This window comes from Phascolarctos cinereus, unplaced genomic scaffold (assembly GCF_003287225.1).
Source record: "Phascolarctos cinereus isolate Bilbo 61053 unplaced genomic scaffold, phaCin_HiC Scaffold_3;HRSCAF=262, whole genome shotgun sequence".
In the NCBI taxonomy this organism is placed as follows: domain Eukaryota; kingdom Metazoa; phylum Chordata; class Mammalia; order Diprotodontia; family Phascolarctidae; genus Phascolarctos; species Phascolarctos cinereus.
The window spans coordinates 147,417,037-147,434,551 of record NW_027555736.1 but is presented as its reverse complement, the minus strand read 5'-3'; the positions used below and the strand labels follow the sequence as shown (position 1 = coordinate 147,434,551).

The following is a 17,515-nucleotide window of genomic DNA, read 5'->3' as shown; positions in this document are numbered from 1 at the left end:
ATAGCTATACATTATCATATATGTGTATGTGTGTGCATACACACACACACACACAGAGCTTATTGTCTCTCCAGATATGGTTTTAATACTTTGAGTTGGCTGCCTTATACTGGGGAATCAGTGTATTTTGGAGTTGGAAGGGCTATTAGAAGTCATCTAGTCTAACTTCTTACTCAATGAATCCATTCTGTTCTACTGAGTGACGGCCAACTAGCTTTTTTTTTTTTTTAAAGAGCTCCACTGATGGAGAACACACCTTTCTAGAGTATAACCTATTCTCACAGACAACCCTCTTTATTTGTTAGATGGTATTCCTTTCTATTGAGTCAAAATCTGTCTCTTGGTGACTTCTAAGATACCCTCAGTTAAAAGTGACATCTGCCTCCTCAAATCTCTCACACTAATCCATGTGAACCCTTTCCAAACTTACATTACAGTTACCTGCGTACGTATCTCATCTTCCCCCCACTAGACTGTGAGACTCTTAAGGGTGGGGAGTATCATTTTTCATTTATCTTTGCTCACCCGGAAGCACTTGGCACAATGCCTTGCATAGTAGTTGCTGGACAGATATTTATTGCGTTGAGTTTCATCCATCAATTCTATTCCAGCATTCTAGAACAATGTAGAACAAATCTGTTCTCAGTTACAAGAAATAGCCCTTCAAATACTGGAAGCTACTCCTTGGGTCTTCTCTTCATCTTCCCTGGGCTAACCATACCTAGTTCCTTCATTTGTGGCTCATTGTATATAGCTTCCAGGTTCCTCACCATGGCTTGCCTCTCCAAAGACACAGCCAAGAAAGTCAAACCTTGCCTCAAATGGCCCCAAACCCAGAATGCAAGAGAGTACAGCTCCTTGCACTTAGGAGAAACTTTGTAGTCTTATTTACCTTGACTGAGAAATGTATGGAGGAATTTTTCCCATGTAGGGAATCGTTTCTCATTGACTGCCTGTGCGTGCTGTGCTAAAATGCCCGCCAGCTCCTCGGAGATCCTCTCCAAAGCTGGCTCCTGCAGAAACAAATTAAATAGAACCACAAGCAATTTTACTACAGAAATGAAAACTGCTTGTGGAGTGATTAAAAACCAGGCTTCCAACAGGCAAAAAAAATGTGCTTACTGTTTACCCAGAGTCAGAAAAAAAACATTTTGAAATTTTCCTCCCTTTTCCAGATTCTTTTGGTTTGTATATTTCCAACATATTCTGTCCTCTTGAAATCTCAGTGATGGTGGTTTGGCTCTTATATGTTGTATAATGAAGAGTACATACACAGTAGAGGGAACTGGAAAGCATATTGAACTGGGAATCAGGAGACTGGGGTTCTAGTCTCAGTTATGCCACTAACAGGCTGCATGGCCGTGGGCAAGCAGTCTCTCAGAGCCTCAGTTTCCTCATGCGCCAAATGGAAGGACACGGTAAAATAACCTCTAAGGCAGGAGTTTTAACCTGGGGTCTTAGAACTTGGTTAAAAAAAGTTCTGATAATGTATTTTAATGGAATTAGTTTCCTTTGTAATTCTATGTTTTGTAATGTATGTAATTCCTGTGCATTTTATGTTTTGCATTTAAAAGCATTCTGAGAAGGGGTCTATAGGTTCCATCAGACTGACAAAGGGCCCATGATACAAAGCTCAAAACTCTTGGTCTAAGGTCTAAAACTCTATGGTTTTGGGTAGGGTTAGCCTTTGATAAAGCTGATCATTTAGCCACGCTTCTCCTTGGTGCCGCCAGCCCACTCCCCTCTGCGATGGTGCCTCTTCAGACAGCCGGGGTCTGGGCCAGGCATTTTGCATTTCAGAGGATCACAGAACTAGAGATGGGAGGGACATCAGAGGCCATCCAGTGCAGCCCTCTTATTTTACACATAAGAGAAACGGGACCCAGGGAGGCTAAATTACTTGTTCAAGCTTGCACAGGTATTACACATCAGAGGCAGACACAGTGCACAGAGCACTGGGCCTGGAGTCAGGAAGACTCATTTTCATGAGTTCAAATCCATCCTCAGACACTTCCTAGCTGTGTGTCCTTGGGCAAGTCACTTAACCCTGTCTGCCTCAGTTTCCTCATCTATGAAATGAGCTGGAGAAGGAAATGATAAACAATTCCAGTGTATTTGCCAAGAAAACCCCAAATGGGGTCACAAAGAGGTGGACACAACTGAAACCACTCAACAAGAACAACACTAACTCTGACTCCAAAGCCAATGCTCTTTCAACTGCGACATACTAGAATCTGTGAAGGTGAAACTTTAAGCACCAGCTAATGAGCAGAAGTGTTTTTAGGGTTGGGAAGCTGGGTATTGGGGCCCCCCACTCATCCCTGAAATCCTATCATATATGTATTAAGGTGGAGGCAGCTAGGTGGATCAGTGGATAGAGCACAGGGGCTAGAGTAGGGAAGACCTAAGTTCAAATCTGGCCTTAGACATTCATTAGCTGTGTGACCTTGGGCAAGTCACACAACCTCTGTTTGCCTTAATACACTGGAGAAGGAAATGGCAAATCACTCTAGTATCTTTGCCAAGAAAACCCCATGCAGGGTCACAAAGAGTTAGATGTGGCTGAACAACAGCAGTGTATTCAGGTAATTCACTTATTTTTCTTCTAGGTTAGAATGGTCATGAGAATTAGTCAAACAACTCAGAGACCCCTGAATTTTTCACCACTTAATTAGTCTTTTTTATCATCACACTAAAGCCAATTTATACCCATACCCTCTGTCTATGCATATTCCTTCTAAACGCCATAATAAAGAGACAGTTCTCAAGAGTTACCAATATCAACTTCCCATGAAGGGATGTAAACAGTTTTCCCTTACTGAATAACATGTGTTTTTTTTTTCTTTCCTGTTTACTTTTTTATGCCTCTCTTGAGTCTTATATTTGAAGATCAAATTTTCTGTTGAGCTCTGGTCTTTTCATCAGACAGGTCTGGAAGTTCCCTATTTCACTGAATGTCCATCTCCTTACCTGCCAGATTATGCTCAGTTTTGCTGGGTAGTTGATCTTTGGTTGTAATCCAAGCTCCTTTGCCTTATGGAATATCATATTCCAAGCCCTCTGATCTTTTAATGTAGAAGCTGCAAAGTCCTGTGTAATCCTGACTGTGATTCCATGATATTTAAGTTGTTTCTGGTTGCTTGCAGTATTTTCTCCTTGACCTGATAATTCTGGAATTTGGCTACAATATTCCTTGGCATTTTCAATTTGGGATCTCTTTCAGGAGGTGATTGGTGGATTTTTTTGATGTCTATTTTACCCTAGGGTTCTAGGACCTCAGGGCAGTTTTCCTCCACGATTTCTTGAAAGATGCTTTCCAGGCTCTTTTATTCATCATGGCTTTCAGGTAGACCAATAATTCTTAAATTATCTCTCCTGGATCTATTTTCCAGGTCAGTTGTTTTTCCAATGAGGTATTTTATGTTTTCTTCTATTTTTTCATTCTTTTGATTTTATTTGACTGATTCTTGATGTCTCATAGAGTCATTGGCTTCCACTTGCCCAATTCTAATTTTTAATGAATTGTTTTCTTCAGTTAGCTTTTGTATTTCCTTTTCCATTTTGTCAATTCTACTTTTTAAGGAATTGTTCTCTTCAGTGTACTTCCCCCCCCATTTTGTCAATTGTATTTTTAAAGGAATTGTTCACTTTTTTTCCTTACCTCTCTTATTTGACTTTTAAAATCCTTGAGCTCTTCCAAGAAGGCTTTTTGTGCTTGAGACCAGTTCATATTCCCCTTTGAGGTTTCAGATGTAGGTATATTGACAATGTTGTCCTCTTCTGTATTTGTGTTTTGATCTTTCTGGTCCCAATAGGAACAATCTATTGTTTTTGCTTTTCTTTGTTGCTTTTTGCTCATGGTGTTTGCCTTTCTCCTGGCTTTTAAAGTTGATCTCTGCTTCTGGGACATAGGGGGCACTGTCCGTGCTTCTTGTGCTGGAGGCTAGGGGCCTATGTACTAGCTTTGTGTATTGGGGCCTCAGGTGCTGGCAGCTGGAGGCTGTAGGGGCCTGGTTGCTTACCTGGTGCTGAGCTGGAGCTGGTGGTGGTGGCTGGTGTGTGCGAGGTCAGGTGGGGTCTTTCTTCATTTCCCCAGGGTTACACTGAAGCTTGTGGGGTGGGGGGGGGATGGGGGTGGTCTAGCACCTGGAGGTCACCTCCTCACCTAGGGCTGTGCTAGAGCATGCGTAGGCTCAGCCGCTGGCGGACTCCCATCCGCCAGTGCAAGTGGTGGTTTTCCACAGTGGCGTCTGCTGGTTCCCCTGGCTGTGCCAAGGCACTCAGGGGTTCTTAGTGTTGGCACTTGCCTACTCCACCACCTGCTGGTCCTCTGAGGTGGGGCTTGCTGCTGGCTTGCTGGGACCCCTCCAGTCCTGTACTGGTCTCCTTCAGCCACAGCAAGAGGGATGCGTCCCATCAATCCCCCCTGGCCTCATTAGTCCAAAGACTGCTGCACCCCATCTCTGCTGACTCCACTGTTCCAGGATTCCTCCTGGAGCAGTATTTTCTGGGTTCTTCAAGGTCAACAAGGGAGGTTAAGAGTGACCCACTGCTTACTCTGCCATCTAAGCTCCCAGAAGTTTTGAGTTTTTGTCTTTTGATTCTCTGAACCTTCTTCTCTGCACCCCCCCCCCAAACAAACCACAGGAGGAACTCTTTCATAAAACTGAAGCACTCTCATTTTCAAATGTGAAGGACTTTTGTTTTTTGGGAAATTTATTCATTCTCTTAAGCTCCAGATCTTTTTTCCCTCAGACTGCACAAAAAGTTTTAAAGTGAAGTCTCATTTAGACTTTATTTCCATCATAAGTTAGGCAAAACTCTGGATACCTTGGATACAAATATACTTGACTGATGCTTTTCATATCATATCAGATACATAGATCCAGATGAAGAAAACTTAGAATTCTTTTGGGTAGCATGGACAAGCAAATGGGTTGGGATTGGGATCCAATGGTGAGCACCCTAATGAGTAATTATAAAATCGAAAGAGTGCTAGCTATGGAATTAGAGGTCCTGAGTTCAAATCCTGGCTCTGCTACTTACCACCTGTATGAGTAAGGTAGAGCAAATTACTTAACCTCCCTGGGGCTCATCTGTAAATTGAGGGGGTTGGGCTACATGGCCTCTGGGGTCACTTCCAGCTGTAAGTCTAAGATCCTATGATCCTAAGTCATTGTTCTCATTGCACCTCAATTTCTTCACCTATAAAATGGGGGGTTTGGACTAGATAGTCTCTAAGCTATGTATGATCTTTAGAATCACAGAATTTTTTTAGAGCACAAAAGGACCCTAGAAATCATCCAAATGTAAATTCATTTTCAATTTCCTAATACCAAAAGTTATCTGTTTCCCACCCCTACCCCCTAATCTATTTAGAATATTGAAGACTCAATTACAGAGGGTTGTATCAGTGGAGGGAATACCCATTTGGACAAAATGATAAATCCTTGAAAGACTAATGTCATGCAACATCCAGATTATTCAGTTTATTGTGGATCTGATGCCATCTAAAAAATCTGAATACTACAGAGGAAACATCTGGGTAAATAGCTTAGGCAGGTCAGAAAATAACCTGGATTTTTTCTGGACTGTCCTAAGGATTCTGGTAGTATAGTCTCAGTCAGTTTAGCACCTTAGTTAGCTTAGCAAATGCTTGACATACAAAACAAAACGGCCATGAGAAGCTGCCAGAGTGCCGTGGTCTATGCTCAGTTCAGGTTGACTCACTTCACAGTAGGGGGAGGTCTGTTAAGAAGGGCTGGGAAAGCAGGATCATGTGGTGAGCCAGTGCCTGGCGATACCAGAGAAAGAAAAACTGCTCTCAAAGCAATAGGCCTTCCCCCTCCCCACCTCACCCTACTCCCTATCATCCTGAATAATGTAATAGTTCACCCAGTTTTTTTTTTAACATAAACCACCAGATTTCTCTAAACTACTGCCTCACTCATAATTGAGCATAGAAAACACACAGTGCTATCTCACTATCTCACTGGCTCTTTCTCCTCTCCTTCAAACCTTTTTATCTATACTTATCTCCCTTTTTGTTTTATATCTGCTTCAGATTGAATGGCTCTCTTACTGAAGAGGACCAATTGCCTCTGATTCATGAAGTGCCCCAAGGCTGGAACGATGAAGCATTGCGTTTCTTTAGCCACCTGCTCAGGAAAATGAAAAGTCAGAGCAAGGGGGCCTGGCAGGTCGTGCAACTGACCAGAAAAACTAGTCTTTCTCCATTGCTTACCCACTAATTCCTGGTCCGATTTGGGAAAGGTTACATGGTAAGTAAGCTCCTTTTGACTCAGTTTTTGTCGACATCAAATCAATCCCTTAACAGAATATCATAAGGCCTGTTCCAGATCAAGGTAGTACAAGTATAGGTTAGAACTTAGGGCTAACTTTAAGATGATGACATTTCATGGGGTAAAGGTAATGTCTTAAGTTTGGGTTTTAAAAAATCAATTTCACTGGCACTGAACGAAGAAAACAATCTTTGTGTCCACAGTGTGATAGACAACCAAAAAAAAGCAAATGTGATTTTAGGTTGCATTAAGAGAAACCTGGTTTTCAGAGACAGACAATTGGTAGTCACATTGTAGTATGTCCTACTCAGACCATAACTGGATTATTGGATTCAGTCTGAGGCACCACATTTTAGGAAACACACTGATGAGCTAGAGCAGAGGAGTCAAACACATGGCTTGAATGTGGCTAAACTAGATTAAAATGTAATTGGGAAATGCTTAACAAAATAAATAAAAATATAACAAGACAGGTAATACTAATATGTGGTTTTCTAAGTCAACATGTAGCCAGATCCTTATATATAGTTTAGAGTCTCCCGTTTTAATTTGAGTTTGATACCACTGAGCTAGAGAGCACTCAGTGGAGACCAACCAGGATGGTTAGGGGATTCAAATTCACAAGGATGGGTTAAAGGATATGGAAGTGTTCAGTGTTCAGTGTGGAGAAGATAAGACTTAGGAGGGACATGATAATTGTCTTTAAGTATCTGAAGGACTGTGCTAAGGAACAGGCAAAGCCAAGGCAGGGCAACGAACATTTATTAAGCTCTTTCTATGTGCCAGGGAGCTAGGTAACACAGTGGATAGAGGGCCAGATTTGAAGTCAGGAAGACTCAGCTTGCTGAATTCAAATCTGGCCTCAGACACTTACTAGCTGTGAGAACCTGGGCATTTCACTTACCTGTTTGCCTCTAGTTCCTCATCCAGAGAAGGAAATGGCAAACCACTCCAGTATCTTTGCCAAGAAACCCCCAAATGGGTTCACAAAGCATCAGAGACGACAGAAATGACTGATACACCAAGCACTGTGCTAAGCACTGGAGATACAAGTGTGAGCCAAAAGAAAAACAGCACCTGACCTCAAGGAGCTACATTTTAATGGAGGATGATGATGCACCAAAGAGAGTTGAAAAGGAGGGGATGGAGAAAATGGTATCCAAGTTGAGAGCCAGAAGCAGAACCAGGAGGGGAATGAAGGAGAAAGTTAGCCGGGTCCCTTCCCAAAATGAAGTACCCAGGAGCAACTTGCAAACGAGAGAAAGGATCCAGAAATTAATCTTGTTCTGCTTGGAGCCAGAGGCAAAACTAGGAACGATGGGTAAAAATCTCAGAGGTCAATTGAGGATGGCTATATGGAGGAAAAGTCTGGGATTCCAGGGGACCATAAACTGGACGTGAATCCACAGTGTGATATGGTGTCCAAATAAAGCTAATGGGATCTTGGATTGCATGAAGAGAGACCTCAACTGGAGCAATGTGTTCATTTTTGGGCATCACATTTTAGGAAGGATATTAATAAACTAGACAGCATTCAGAAAAAAAAAAACCCAACCTAACAGAGCTATCTAAAAGTGGAATGGGCTGCCCCAGGTCAAAATGTACTCCATCTAATGGAGGCCTTTAGGCAATGACTGGATGATCACTCAATGGGTAGGAGGTTATAGAAAGGGATCTTGTCCAGGTAAAAGTTGGACTCCATTTAGCCTCTGAGTACAGCCATATTTAGCCAACACTGGTATTACATGATTCTGTAAACAAGCTAGGTGATAGCCCTGTAGTATTCTGCCCTGGTCAGATCACCCCTGAAAAGTTGTGTTCCATTCTGAATGCCATGTTTTCAGAAATACATTGACAAGTTGGAGCATATCCAGAGGAAGATGACCAGGAGAGTGATGGACTAGAGACCATGGCACATGAGGATCTGTTTGGGGAACCTAGGATGTTTATCCTGGAGAAGAGAAGATAGGTGGGTGGTAGGTCAGGGGATGAGAATAGGGTAAAATATAATAACTGTCTTCAAATATTTGGCGGGGATGTCATGGGATAGAGGAATTAGACCTGCTCTGTTGGCCCCCAGAGGGAAGAGCTAGAACCAATGGGTGAAAGTAGAAGAGAGGTAGATCCTGCCTTGATATAAAGAAAAAACTTCCTATCAATTGAAATGGCCCAAAGATGGAATAAGTTGTCTTGGGAAGCAGCGGTTGCCCATCACTGAGTGCTTTCAAAATCTGGTGGACTATTTGTAAATAATGTTATATGGAGAGATTCCTGTTCATGTTCGAGTTGGACTAGAGAACCTCTAGAATCCATCCTAACTCTAGGATTCTAGGATTCTGAGAGTTAGAAAGCTCTATTTCATGTCTTTTAATGATTATCCTAATGGTGAGGACATGGCTTTTAGTAGTTGGAGTAATGGGACAAAGAAGACACATACCATCTCAAATGGAGACCAGGATGTTAAAGGGGTGAACCCCAGGTAGCTCCTTCAGATATGCTATTTCCTCCTGCACTGATTTGATGGGGAATCCCTGCATCTCAGGGGTATTAGGAAGATTAATGAGTTGACATTTATAAAGTGATCTCCTTGGATGCAGGATGCTGTGTGGGGGCAAAGAATTCATTGCGATAATATTGCTTGTGATGCATTTGGACACTCTGCCATGCCATCTCTCTTGCTCAGAGAGGGAACCATTCGGCTTTGCCACCATGTGTCTTTTCTGTTCACAAATACCACAGCAAGGGAGCAAATATCCTAGAGGAAATTTTGCTGTAGGAATCTGGAGAATGAATCATGTCTCACCATGAGAAGTACACAGCTGAAGGCATTGGCAGGGCGATATACAATTGTGGCAGTGGGGATTGTGGGGAATGTGGAGGGTTCAACAGAGCTTGCCTACTTGGGGACATGATAAACTCTGGGAAAAAGGCAGAGGGAAGAGGGATGCCACAGTATTAAACGTTCAGTTCTTATGAGTTGGAGTTTGTGTGTGTGTGTGTGTGTATAGGTAAAGGGGAAAAGGATTATATTTAAAATAATTTATTTTTGCAAGCATTTATTATATTTCTCTCCCACTGTCCCCCTCTAATTAAATAATTATTAAAAAAGAAAAAGAAACCTTCATAAGAAATATACATAGTGCATCAAAACAAATTCTTACATCGGCCATATCCAAAAATATATGTCCCATCTTGCATTTCAAACCTATTTTAAACTCTTTGTCAGGTGGTGGGTGGCATGTTTCAGCCTCAGCCCTTTGGACTCCTAGCTTATCATTGCACTAATCAGCATTCTAAAGTCTTTCAAAGTCGTTTTTCCTTATGATGTTGTTGTCATTGTCTAAACTGTTCTTCCTAGCTTCCTTCATCCTGCATCAGTTCATAAAGGGAAAGAGGATTTGATTTAGATAGGCCCTAGTACCAAAGCCGATTCCTTCTAACCATATGGTGTGACCTGTAGCTCATGATTCCAGGACCTTATTCAGGGCCTTCATCCATGTCCCCTGTTGCCTAGGCTATCCTTACCCATCCCATTTCTGCTGAGGACTTGGTATTTGGTGCTGAGCAGACAGGCTATGCTTGAGCCTAGATCAGCTGCTTATAGCGGCAGATCAAGTAATAACCATCACAGCAATATTTCATGCAAAGAATAATGCCTTCCTCTACGGCAGAATTGTTCTAGTGTTTTCCCTTGGGGACCTTTCTTGAAAGACAGGCTTAATACATCAAAAGCAAGAACTCATCTCTTCTTTGGAGATGGGCTCATTTCATACGGCACAAGAAGGACTCAAGGTGAGGCGTGCCATTGAAAATATCAAGGCTCAGGGCAGCTAGCTGGTGCAGTGGATACAGCACCAGCCCTGAAGTCAGGAGGACCTGAGTTCAAATCCAGCCTCAGACCAAACACTTGACACGTACTAGCTGTGTGACCCTGGGCAAGTCACTTAACCCCAACTGCCTAAAAGAAAAAAAAAAAGAAAAAAGAAAATATCAAGGCTCGGGTATGCTGGTGGCCAGAAGAAATCACAGTACAGAAGGATCAGCTGCCAGCATTATGCGACAAAGCTCAAAGGAAGGAGGAAAGCCGTGGTTAAGCCATAAACTCATCATGCACCACATGGTCTTTCCATCTTTCAATCTATTCTCTTTTCAGCTGCCAAGGTGATTTTCCCAAAGTGCAGACATGACCATGTTGCTCCCCTACTCTATATACTTTCATGACTCTGGGATCAACTATTTTTTTTTGGCCATTTTTTTTGGGGGGGTGAGGCAATAAGGGTTAAGTGACTTGCCCAGGGTCACACAGGTAGTAAATGTCAAGTGTCTGAGGCCGGATTCGAACTCAGGTACTCCTGATTCCAAGGCTGGACCTCTATCCACTGCACCACCTAGCTGCCCCTGGGCTCAACTATTGCAAACCTAACTCTGAGACACCTTCCCAGGCTTATGACATGTTATTATCTTTCATGCACTCTGCAGTCCAGACAAGCTAGCCTTTTCATTGCTCCTCACACACAACATTCCATCTCTCTTCTTCATGGTTTTGTAGAATTTGTCCCTCATGCCTGTAATGTACTCCCATCCTTGCCTTCTCCTTTTAAGAGTCTGTAGGTTGCTTCAAACTTCAGTTCAGCTACTATCTCCTATATGAGGCCTTTCCTGATTCCCCAGGTGCCAATGCCTCTTTGCCTTAATTACCTTGAATGTATCTTGGATAAGGGCAGCTAGGTGGCGCAGTGGATAAAATGCCCAGCCTAGAGTCAGGAAGACATCTTTGTTCAAATCTGGCCTCAGTCACTTATTAGCTGTGTGACCCTGGGCAAGTCACTTAGCACTGTTTACCTCAGTTTTCTCATTTGTAAAATGAGCTGGAGAAGGAAATAACAAACCCCTCCAGGATCTTTGCCAAGAAAACCCTAAATGGGGTCATGAAGAGTTGGACATGTCTAAAATGACTGAACAACAAGAAGTACTTTGTATATAATAATAGTAATAATAATGATAAAACAATAATAGTTGGCATTCATGTGGGACTTTAAGGTTTTCCAACTGCTTTTCAGACGTTATCTCATTGGAGCCTCGCAATAACTCTGTGAGGTAGGTACTATAATTATCCTCATTTTACAGACAAAGAAACCAAGGCTGAGAGAGGTTAATAATGATAGCTAACATTTATATAGAGCTTACTATGTGCCAGGCACTGTGCTAAGTGTTTTTATAATTATTATCTTATTTGATTCTCACAACAACCTTTTTATTATCCTCATTTTACAGCTGAGAAAACTGGGGCAAACAGAAGTTAAGTTACCTGCCCAGGATCACACAGCTAGTTAAGTGATGGAACAGAATTTGAACTCAGGTATTCCAGACTTCTGGCCCCGCACTTTATCCCCTGCACCTGAGCCACTGAGCTGCCTCAAATTCCTACATTTTGTGTGTATTTTGCATAATTAAATATTTACATATTTGTATGTGTAGAGCTTATTTCCCCTAATAAAATGTAAATTCCTTGAGAACCAAGATTCGTTTTTGTCTCTGTCTCCTCAGTACCAAAACATTTGCATCTTTTCTCAACTTGACCATCTTCATTTTTCACACAGGAAAACTGATTTGCCCAAGGTCCTTGGATCATAGAGATGAGAACTGAAAGTGCCCCCAGAATCATTTCGTCCAACCTGCCTTCTTTAAAAGATGAGGAAGCTGAAGCCTAGAGAGATGAAGTCCCACAGATAGTGAAGCTGGGTTTTATTACTCAGTATTTTTTCCCCCATTTTTATGGAATAAATTAAAGACCTCCATGTAGTTCCAAAAAAATCACCTGCCCATAGCATAACTAGGTCTGGTCCCCCAGAGGCGGGGGTGTCAAAGCCTGCCTGCAGGGCATGGTGGATGCATGCAGTAGGCACGGATGGATGCCAGTAAAGGTTTACCTAGACCTCACACTTTTGCTAGTAGAGAACGCCCCTCTTCTCCATCAGCTTCCCAGTCTACCCGAGGGTCTGCAGTCTGCACTTCATTCACTCCACTGATGACTTTAAGGCCTCTATTGCGTCTTTGGATCCATCTCTCCTACTTTACATTTTGTTTGTAGTTGGGCTTAGCTATTTTTGTTGTTTCTTCCTGAATGACCTCTCTTCACTTGGAGGTTAATTCTTTGAACTAATTCTAAATTCTCTGTTCGTTTGTTCCATGGCAGGCTTAGAGAAAAGTGGCTGTGGTTCCTATGAAAAGAGATCAGGAGGTTTTAGTCAAAGTGCAAGCTCATTGGCTCAATAATAGCCACAACAACAATAAAACTAGCTAGCATTTATGTAGTACCTGCTATGTGCCAGGCACTGTGCTAACCACTTTGCAAATATTACAAACATCAAATCAAATAGTATTTGATTATACAAGTCAAATATTATTTGATTAAATATCATCTGATCCTAGAAACAACTCTGGGAGGTAGGTGCTATTATTATCCTTGTTTTACAGATGAAGAAATGGAGGCGGACAAAGGTTAAGTGACTTGCTTAGGGTCACGTAGCTAGTGAGTATCCAAGGCTGGGTTTGAACTCAAGTCTTCCTGACTCCATCCAATGCTCCATCCACTGTGCCACCTAGCTGCCTCAAGTGGATGGGTCAGCCAGACAAGAGTGTAATTCTTGGCTGCATTAATAGACTTGCAGTATATAATGAGGGAGGTGATAGTTTCACTGCACTCCACCATGGCAAGGCTGCCTCTGAAGTTTTACGTTTAGTTCTAGGTTCCACGTGAGAAGCAATGTTGATAAGCTGGAGTATATCCAGAATAGGGTGACTAGGCTGATAAGAGGGTCCGGAAACCACGCTACACAAGGATTGATTGAAGGAACTGAAATATTTTGTCTTGAGGAGACTCAGGTGGGACATAATCTTCATCTTCCCATAATAATACTAATAGTAATAGGCAACATTTATATAGAACTTTTAAGATTTACAAAGTGCACACACATAGTCTCTCTCCCTTTCTCTTTTTATATATACATATAAACATATATGTGTGTACATATATACATACACACATGCATGTGTATATATGTATATGTATATATGTGTGTGTGTGTATCTCTCTCTCTCTCTCTCTCTCTCTCTCTCTATATATATATATATATATATATATGTATAATTTTATGTCACAACTATCCTGTAAAGTAGGTACTATTATTATCCCCATTTTACAGATGAGGAAACTAAGACTGAGAGCAGTCAAGTGGCTTGATTAGGTTCAAACAGATAGTAAATATCTGAAGTTGGATTCAAACGCTTCCTGTCTTCAGTCACTTGGTAAATATTTTTCATTCATTTATACATTCATTATTCTTCATGGCCCCCAAAATGGAAGTTATAGGGAGATATAGTTTAACTCAATTCAAGGAAGAGATTTCTAATTAGAGCTGGCCTTTAAAAGGAAGTTCCCCAGCATAAGAAGTCTTTAATTAGAGTGGATGACCACATGTGGAGGGTAATTGTAAAGGGAATTCAAGTCTCAAGAGAGTGATGCTATCATGACAAAGGAGTTAAATGATCTAGCTCATCAATACAGGTTTTGTTGTCATTCACTTGTTTCAGTTGTGTCTGATTCTTCATGACCCCATTTGGGGTTTTCTTGGCAAACATGCTAACATGGTAGCCATTTCCTTCTCCAGCTCATTTGGAAGATAAGGAAACTGAGGCAAACAGGGTGAAGTGATTTGCCCAGGGTCACACAGCTAGTAAACATCTCAGGCTAGATTCAAACTCAAGTAGACGAGTCTTCCTGATTTCAGGTCCCAGCTGCCCTAATACAAATTCGGTTTCTCAGTGATTCATCCCAGGAAGATGCTGAATCACAGAATCATGGATTTAGAATTGGAAGAGACCGCAGAGGTCACTGAGTTCAATTCCCTCCTTTCACAGATGAGGAAACTGAGGCACAGTGAAGTTAAGTGACTTGCTCGGGTTCACACAAGTGATAAGGCAGGATTCAGCCTCTAAGTCTGGCACTCTTTCTAAATCAGTATCAATTTCTATTGTTTATTAGTCAGAAAATCCCTCACTGGAAGACAAATGGAGGGAGAGGGAAAAAGGGAGGAGGAGAAGGAGACAGAGAAGGAAAGGGAGTAGAGAGGAAGAGAGGGGAAAAAAGAGAATTACTGAGCCCATGACTTTGGTTGTGCTTTATGGGAAACCAAGTGGTTGTTAAGCTTTAAAAAATAAACTTCATTAAAAACTTTAATTCCAAATCTGTATTCAGTTGAAATTGTATTGACACTATTGATGGCTATCTAGCATTGGTGAATGATTTGTGGGCAGAGACAATGCTGTATCTAGTCTGGAAGGAATTTTAGTCTTGCCTCCCTCATTCTTAGGGCTGCTTCAAGCCTTGCCTAATACACATACTGACACATTAGGAATTAACATCTACTAACTATGATTTCCACAGAGGAGGAAACCACCCCCGGTTACTTGACCTGAAGGGTCCCTAAACACATGAGGGATTTCAGCCAACTGACAGGCTGCTGTCCTTCCCTCTTGCTTCTCATCTCTCTGGAAAAAGTGCCAGATTACTACCTTTATAACCTTGGGCGAATCACTTCAGTTCCTCATATATAAAAAACAAAGGTGTTGGACTAGACCCTTTCAGCTCTGAATCTATGATTCTATTATTTTATGAAATTCTGGATCTAAAGAATGGGAAACATGTTCAGTTGAACATTGCCCACAAAGACTAAAGCAGTTGTGACTTCTGGAGGGCTAATCCTGTCAATTACATTAATCCTAAGTATGTGGTAGAGAGGAATCCAGACACATGGTGCCATTTTACTGGCCGTCCCCCACACCTGGAACGCTTTCCCACTTCACCACCTCCTGGCTTCCCTGGCTCCCTTTAAGACTCAATCCAAATTCTGTCTTTTGGAAAAGACCTTTCCTAGCCCTCCCCACTGCTAGGTCTTCCCATTTACATCCTATATATCATACATTTATATCCTATTTACATTATCCCATTTACATTTTATATATCAATATGTAATATTATATATGTGTGTGTGTGTGTCTGTGTGTGTTATTTGCATGTTGTCTCTTCTATTAGAATGTGAGCTCCTTGAGGCAGGGGTGATGTTTTTGTCTTTCTTTGCAACACCAAACGTTTATTGACTGACTGACAGAGGAAGAAAATGCACAAATCTTCCTTCTGTGTGATTTTATCATTATGGTCACATATTCTGCTGGTACCAATTACAATTCAGCCCCACCTTCTTATTTAGTTTGACTCTTGCCAGTACCCTCCTATAAATCTTCTACAGTGGGTCCACTAACATGGTGAGGCCTCCCTGGGTAGCTTTGAAAAGTAATGAGTTCCTCCTCATTAGAAGTATTCAAGCAAAGCTAGATGGGTGCTTGTCAGACATGGATTAGACTGGATTGTTCTGAGGTCCCTCCCAATTCTGAGATCCCATGAGTTCTCTAGTTCTCTTGACATTCCATGGGTATCAATGGAATGTACTGGCTGTTCAACAGCTAACCCTTCCTCTTGTCACAAAACCAGAGTTTTCTCCTTTTCTTCTCATATAATTTTCTGATGGAATCCTTTAGGCTGCCCTCCTGCACAAATGTTCATTGATACTTCAGGGCAGTCTGCTTCCATCTACCTTTACCTCTTCCTCACCCTTTGGGTGACATGCAATTTCAATTCTCTAGAGACAGGAATTCGTGGCTTATAGCTATAAGCATGGCCAGAGGGATATTGATGTTAAAAAGAAAAGCCTTTGTTTCAGGGAGAAGGTTGGGGTCATTAAAATCACTGTGCAATTTCCTAAAGGCCATTCTACCTTCTCTCCTCTTCTTGTCTAATTCTATGCCTACAAATCAGAATCCTGCAAATATTATCCCTTTAAAACTTGTAGAGAGCTTAAACGCTTTTTGAAAAATCTTTCTCATTGTAGTAGTTCTTTACAGTGGATTTAAGGTGAGCATCTTTTTTGAATACAGGAATTTTGTTGGTTACTTATCATCTGTGGGCTATCTACCAAAAAGCCATCTTCTCTTCTCTTGTCCTCTCCCCCTCCCCTCCCCTCCCCTCCCCTCCCCTCCTCTCCCCTCCTCTCCTCTCCTCTCCTCTCCTCTCCTCTCCTCTCCTCTTCTCTCCTCTCCTCTCCTCTTCTCCTCTCTTCTTTTCTGACATCAAAACATCCCCCCACAATGATACTCAAAATCAAGCTAGAGATCTTGCCTATCTGATCTTATTTTAAAGAATTCAGATAAGAAGACATGGGTGAAAGAAGGCTAAAGATTGGCATAAATACAGAAGGGCAAGACAGTGACCTGGAAAGAAATTATACATTGTTAGGAGAAGACAGGGGTCTTATAAATCATCCATTTCAACTCTCATATTTTATGGGTGGGGAAATTGAGACCCGAAAGGAGAAAGTGCCTTGCTGAACACTGATAACTAGTCTGTGGCAAAGCTGGAGGTGACAGTATCTTCTAACTACCAAGTAAGTATTCTTTTCATTCTCCCATGATGCCATGACCAAAGGGCATCACAACAGGGTGATGGTGCTTGTAGATTTGACCCATCTGGATGGTCAAGTTCAAAAAAGGAACGAAAATGGAGTTCCCAAATTTGGAACTTATTTGCATTCTTGTTCTTTTCTTTCTTTTTGCACTTCTTTTCTTTTCCTTTTTTGGGTGATGTTTTGCTCTAGCTGTGATTCCCAACATGAGACCTGGATTTGGAATTTGTCAGTATTCCTATACGCTCAGGTGGAAAGGTTGGATGCCACTAGCACTGTGGGTAATGGCTTTATCTAATACCCAAGGAACAAATTCTATACCCCCAAATCACAGCTTCTTGGGATTGGGGGCTAACTGATGGCAGGGGCATGCGAAGCCATTGTTGGCCAGACCTGTACATTGACTTGCTTTGTTTTGGCATCAATACCAAAAGTTCCCATTCATTTCCAAGTAGTAAGCCCTTCACCCGACATAACCTCTTTAGAGTGTAAAAATATGCTGAGGGGATGAAGGAAAAATGAAAATGTCTTTGGAAGTCATAAACTACTTCCCACACCTACTTAAAGTTTAAGGACTGTTTTAATACTCTGTGTTTAATTGTTAATTGAGAATTTTAAAATCAAAAATGCCAACTTTGCCTCCGATGAGATGGAAAATTATGCTGCTGTAGAAGGTACCGTAATGTAAAACAGCCA

The 17,515-nt window shown here is 41.7% G+C and overlaps 1 protein-coding gene across 4 annotated transcripts in view; it reads right to left on the bottom strand.

The window, feature by feature from the left end:
* The window catches only part of IQCH (IQ motif containing H), a 146,873-nt gene that overhangs the window by 83,308 nt on the left and 46,050 nt on the right, over positions 1 to 17,515 (bottom strand). For all 4 annotated transcript variants that reach the window (XM_078150622.1, XM_078150624.1, XM_078150625.1 and 1 more), the window contains one exon: positions 893 to 1,013. In XM_078150622.1, coding sequence (XP_078006748.1) covers positions 893 to 1,013 — 121 coding nt within the window. The remainder of the gene's footprint in view (positions 1 to 892; positions 1,014 to 17,515) is intronic.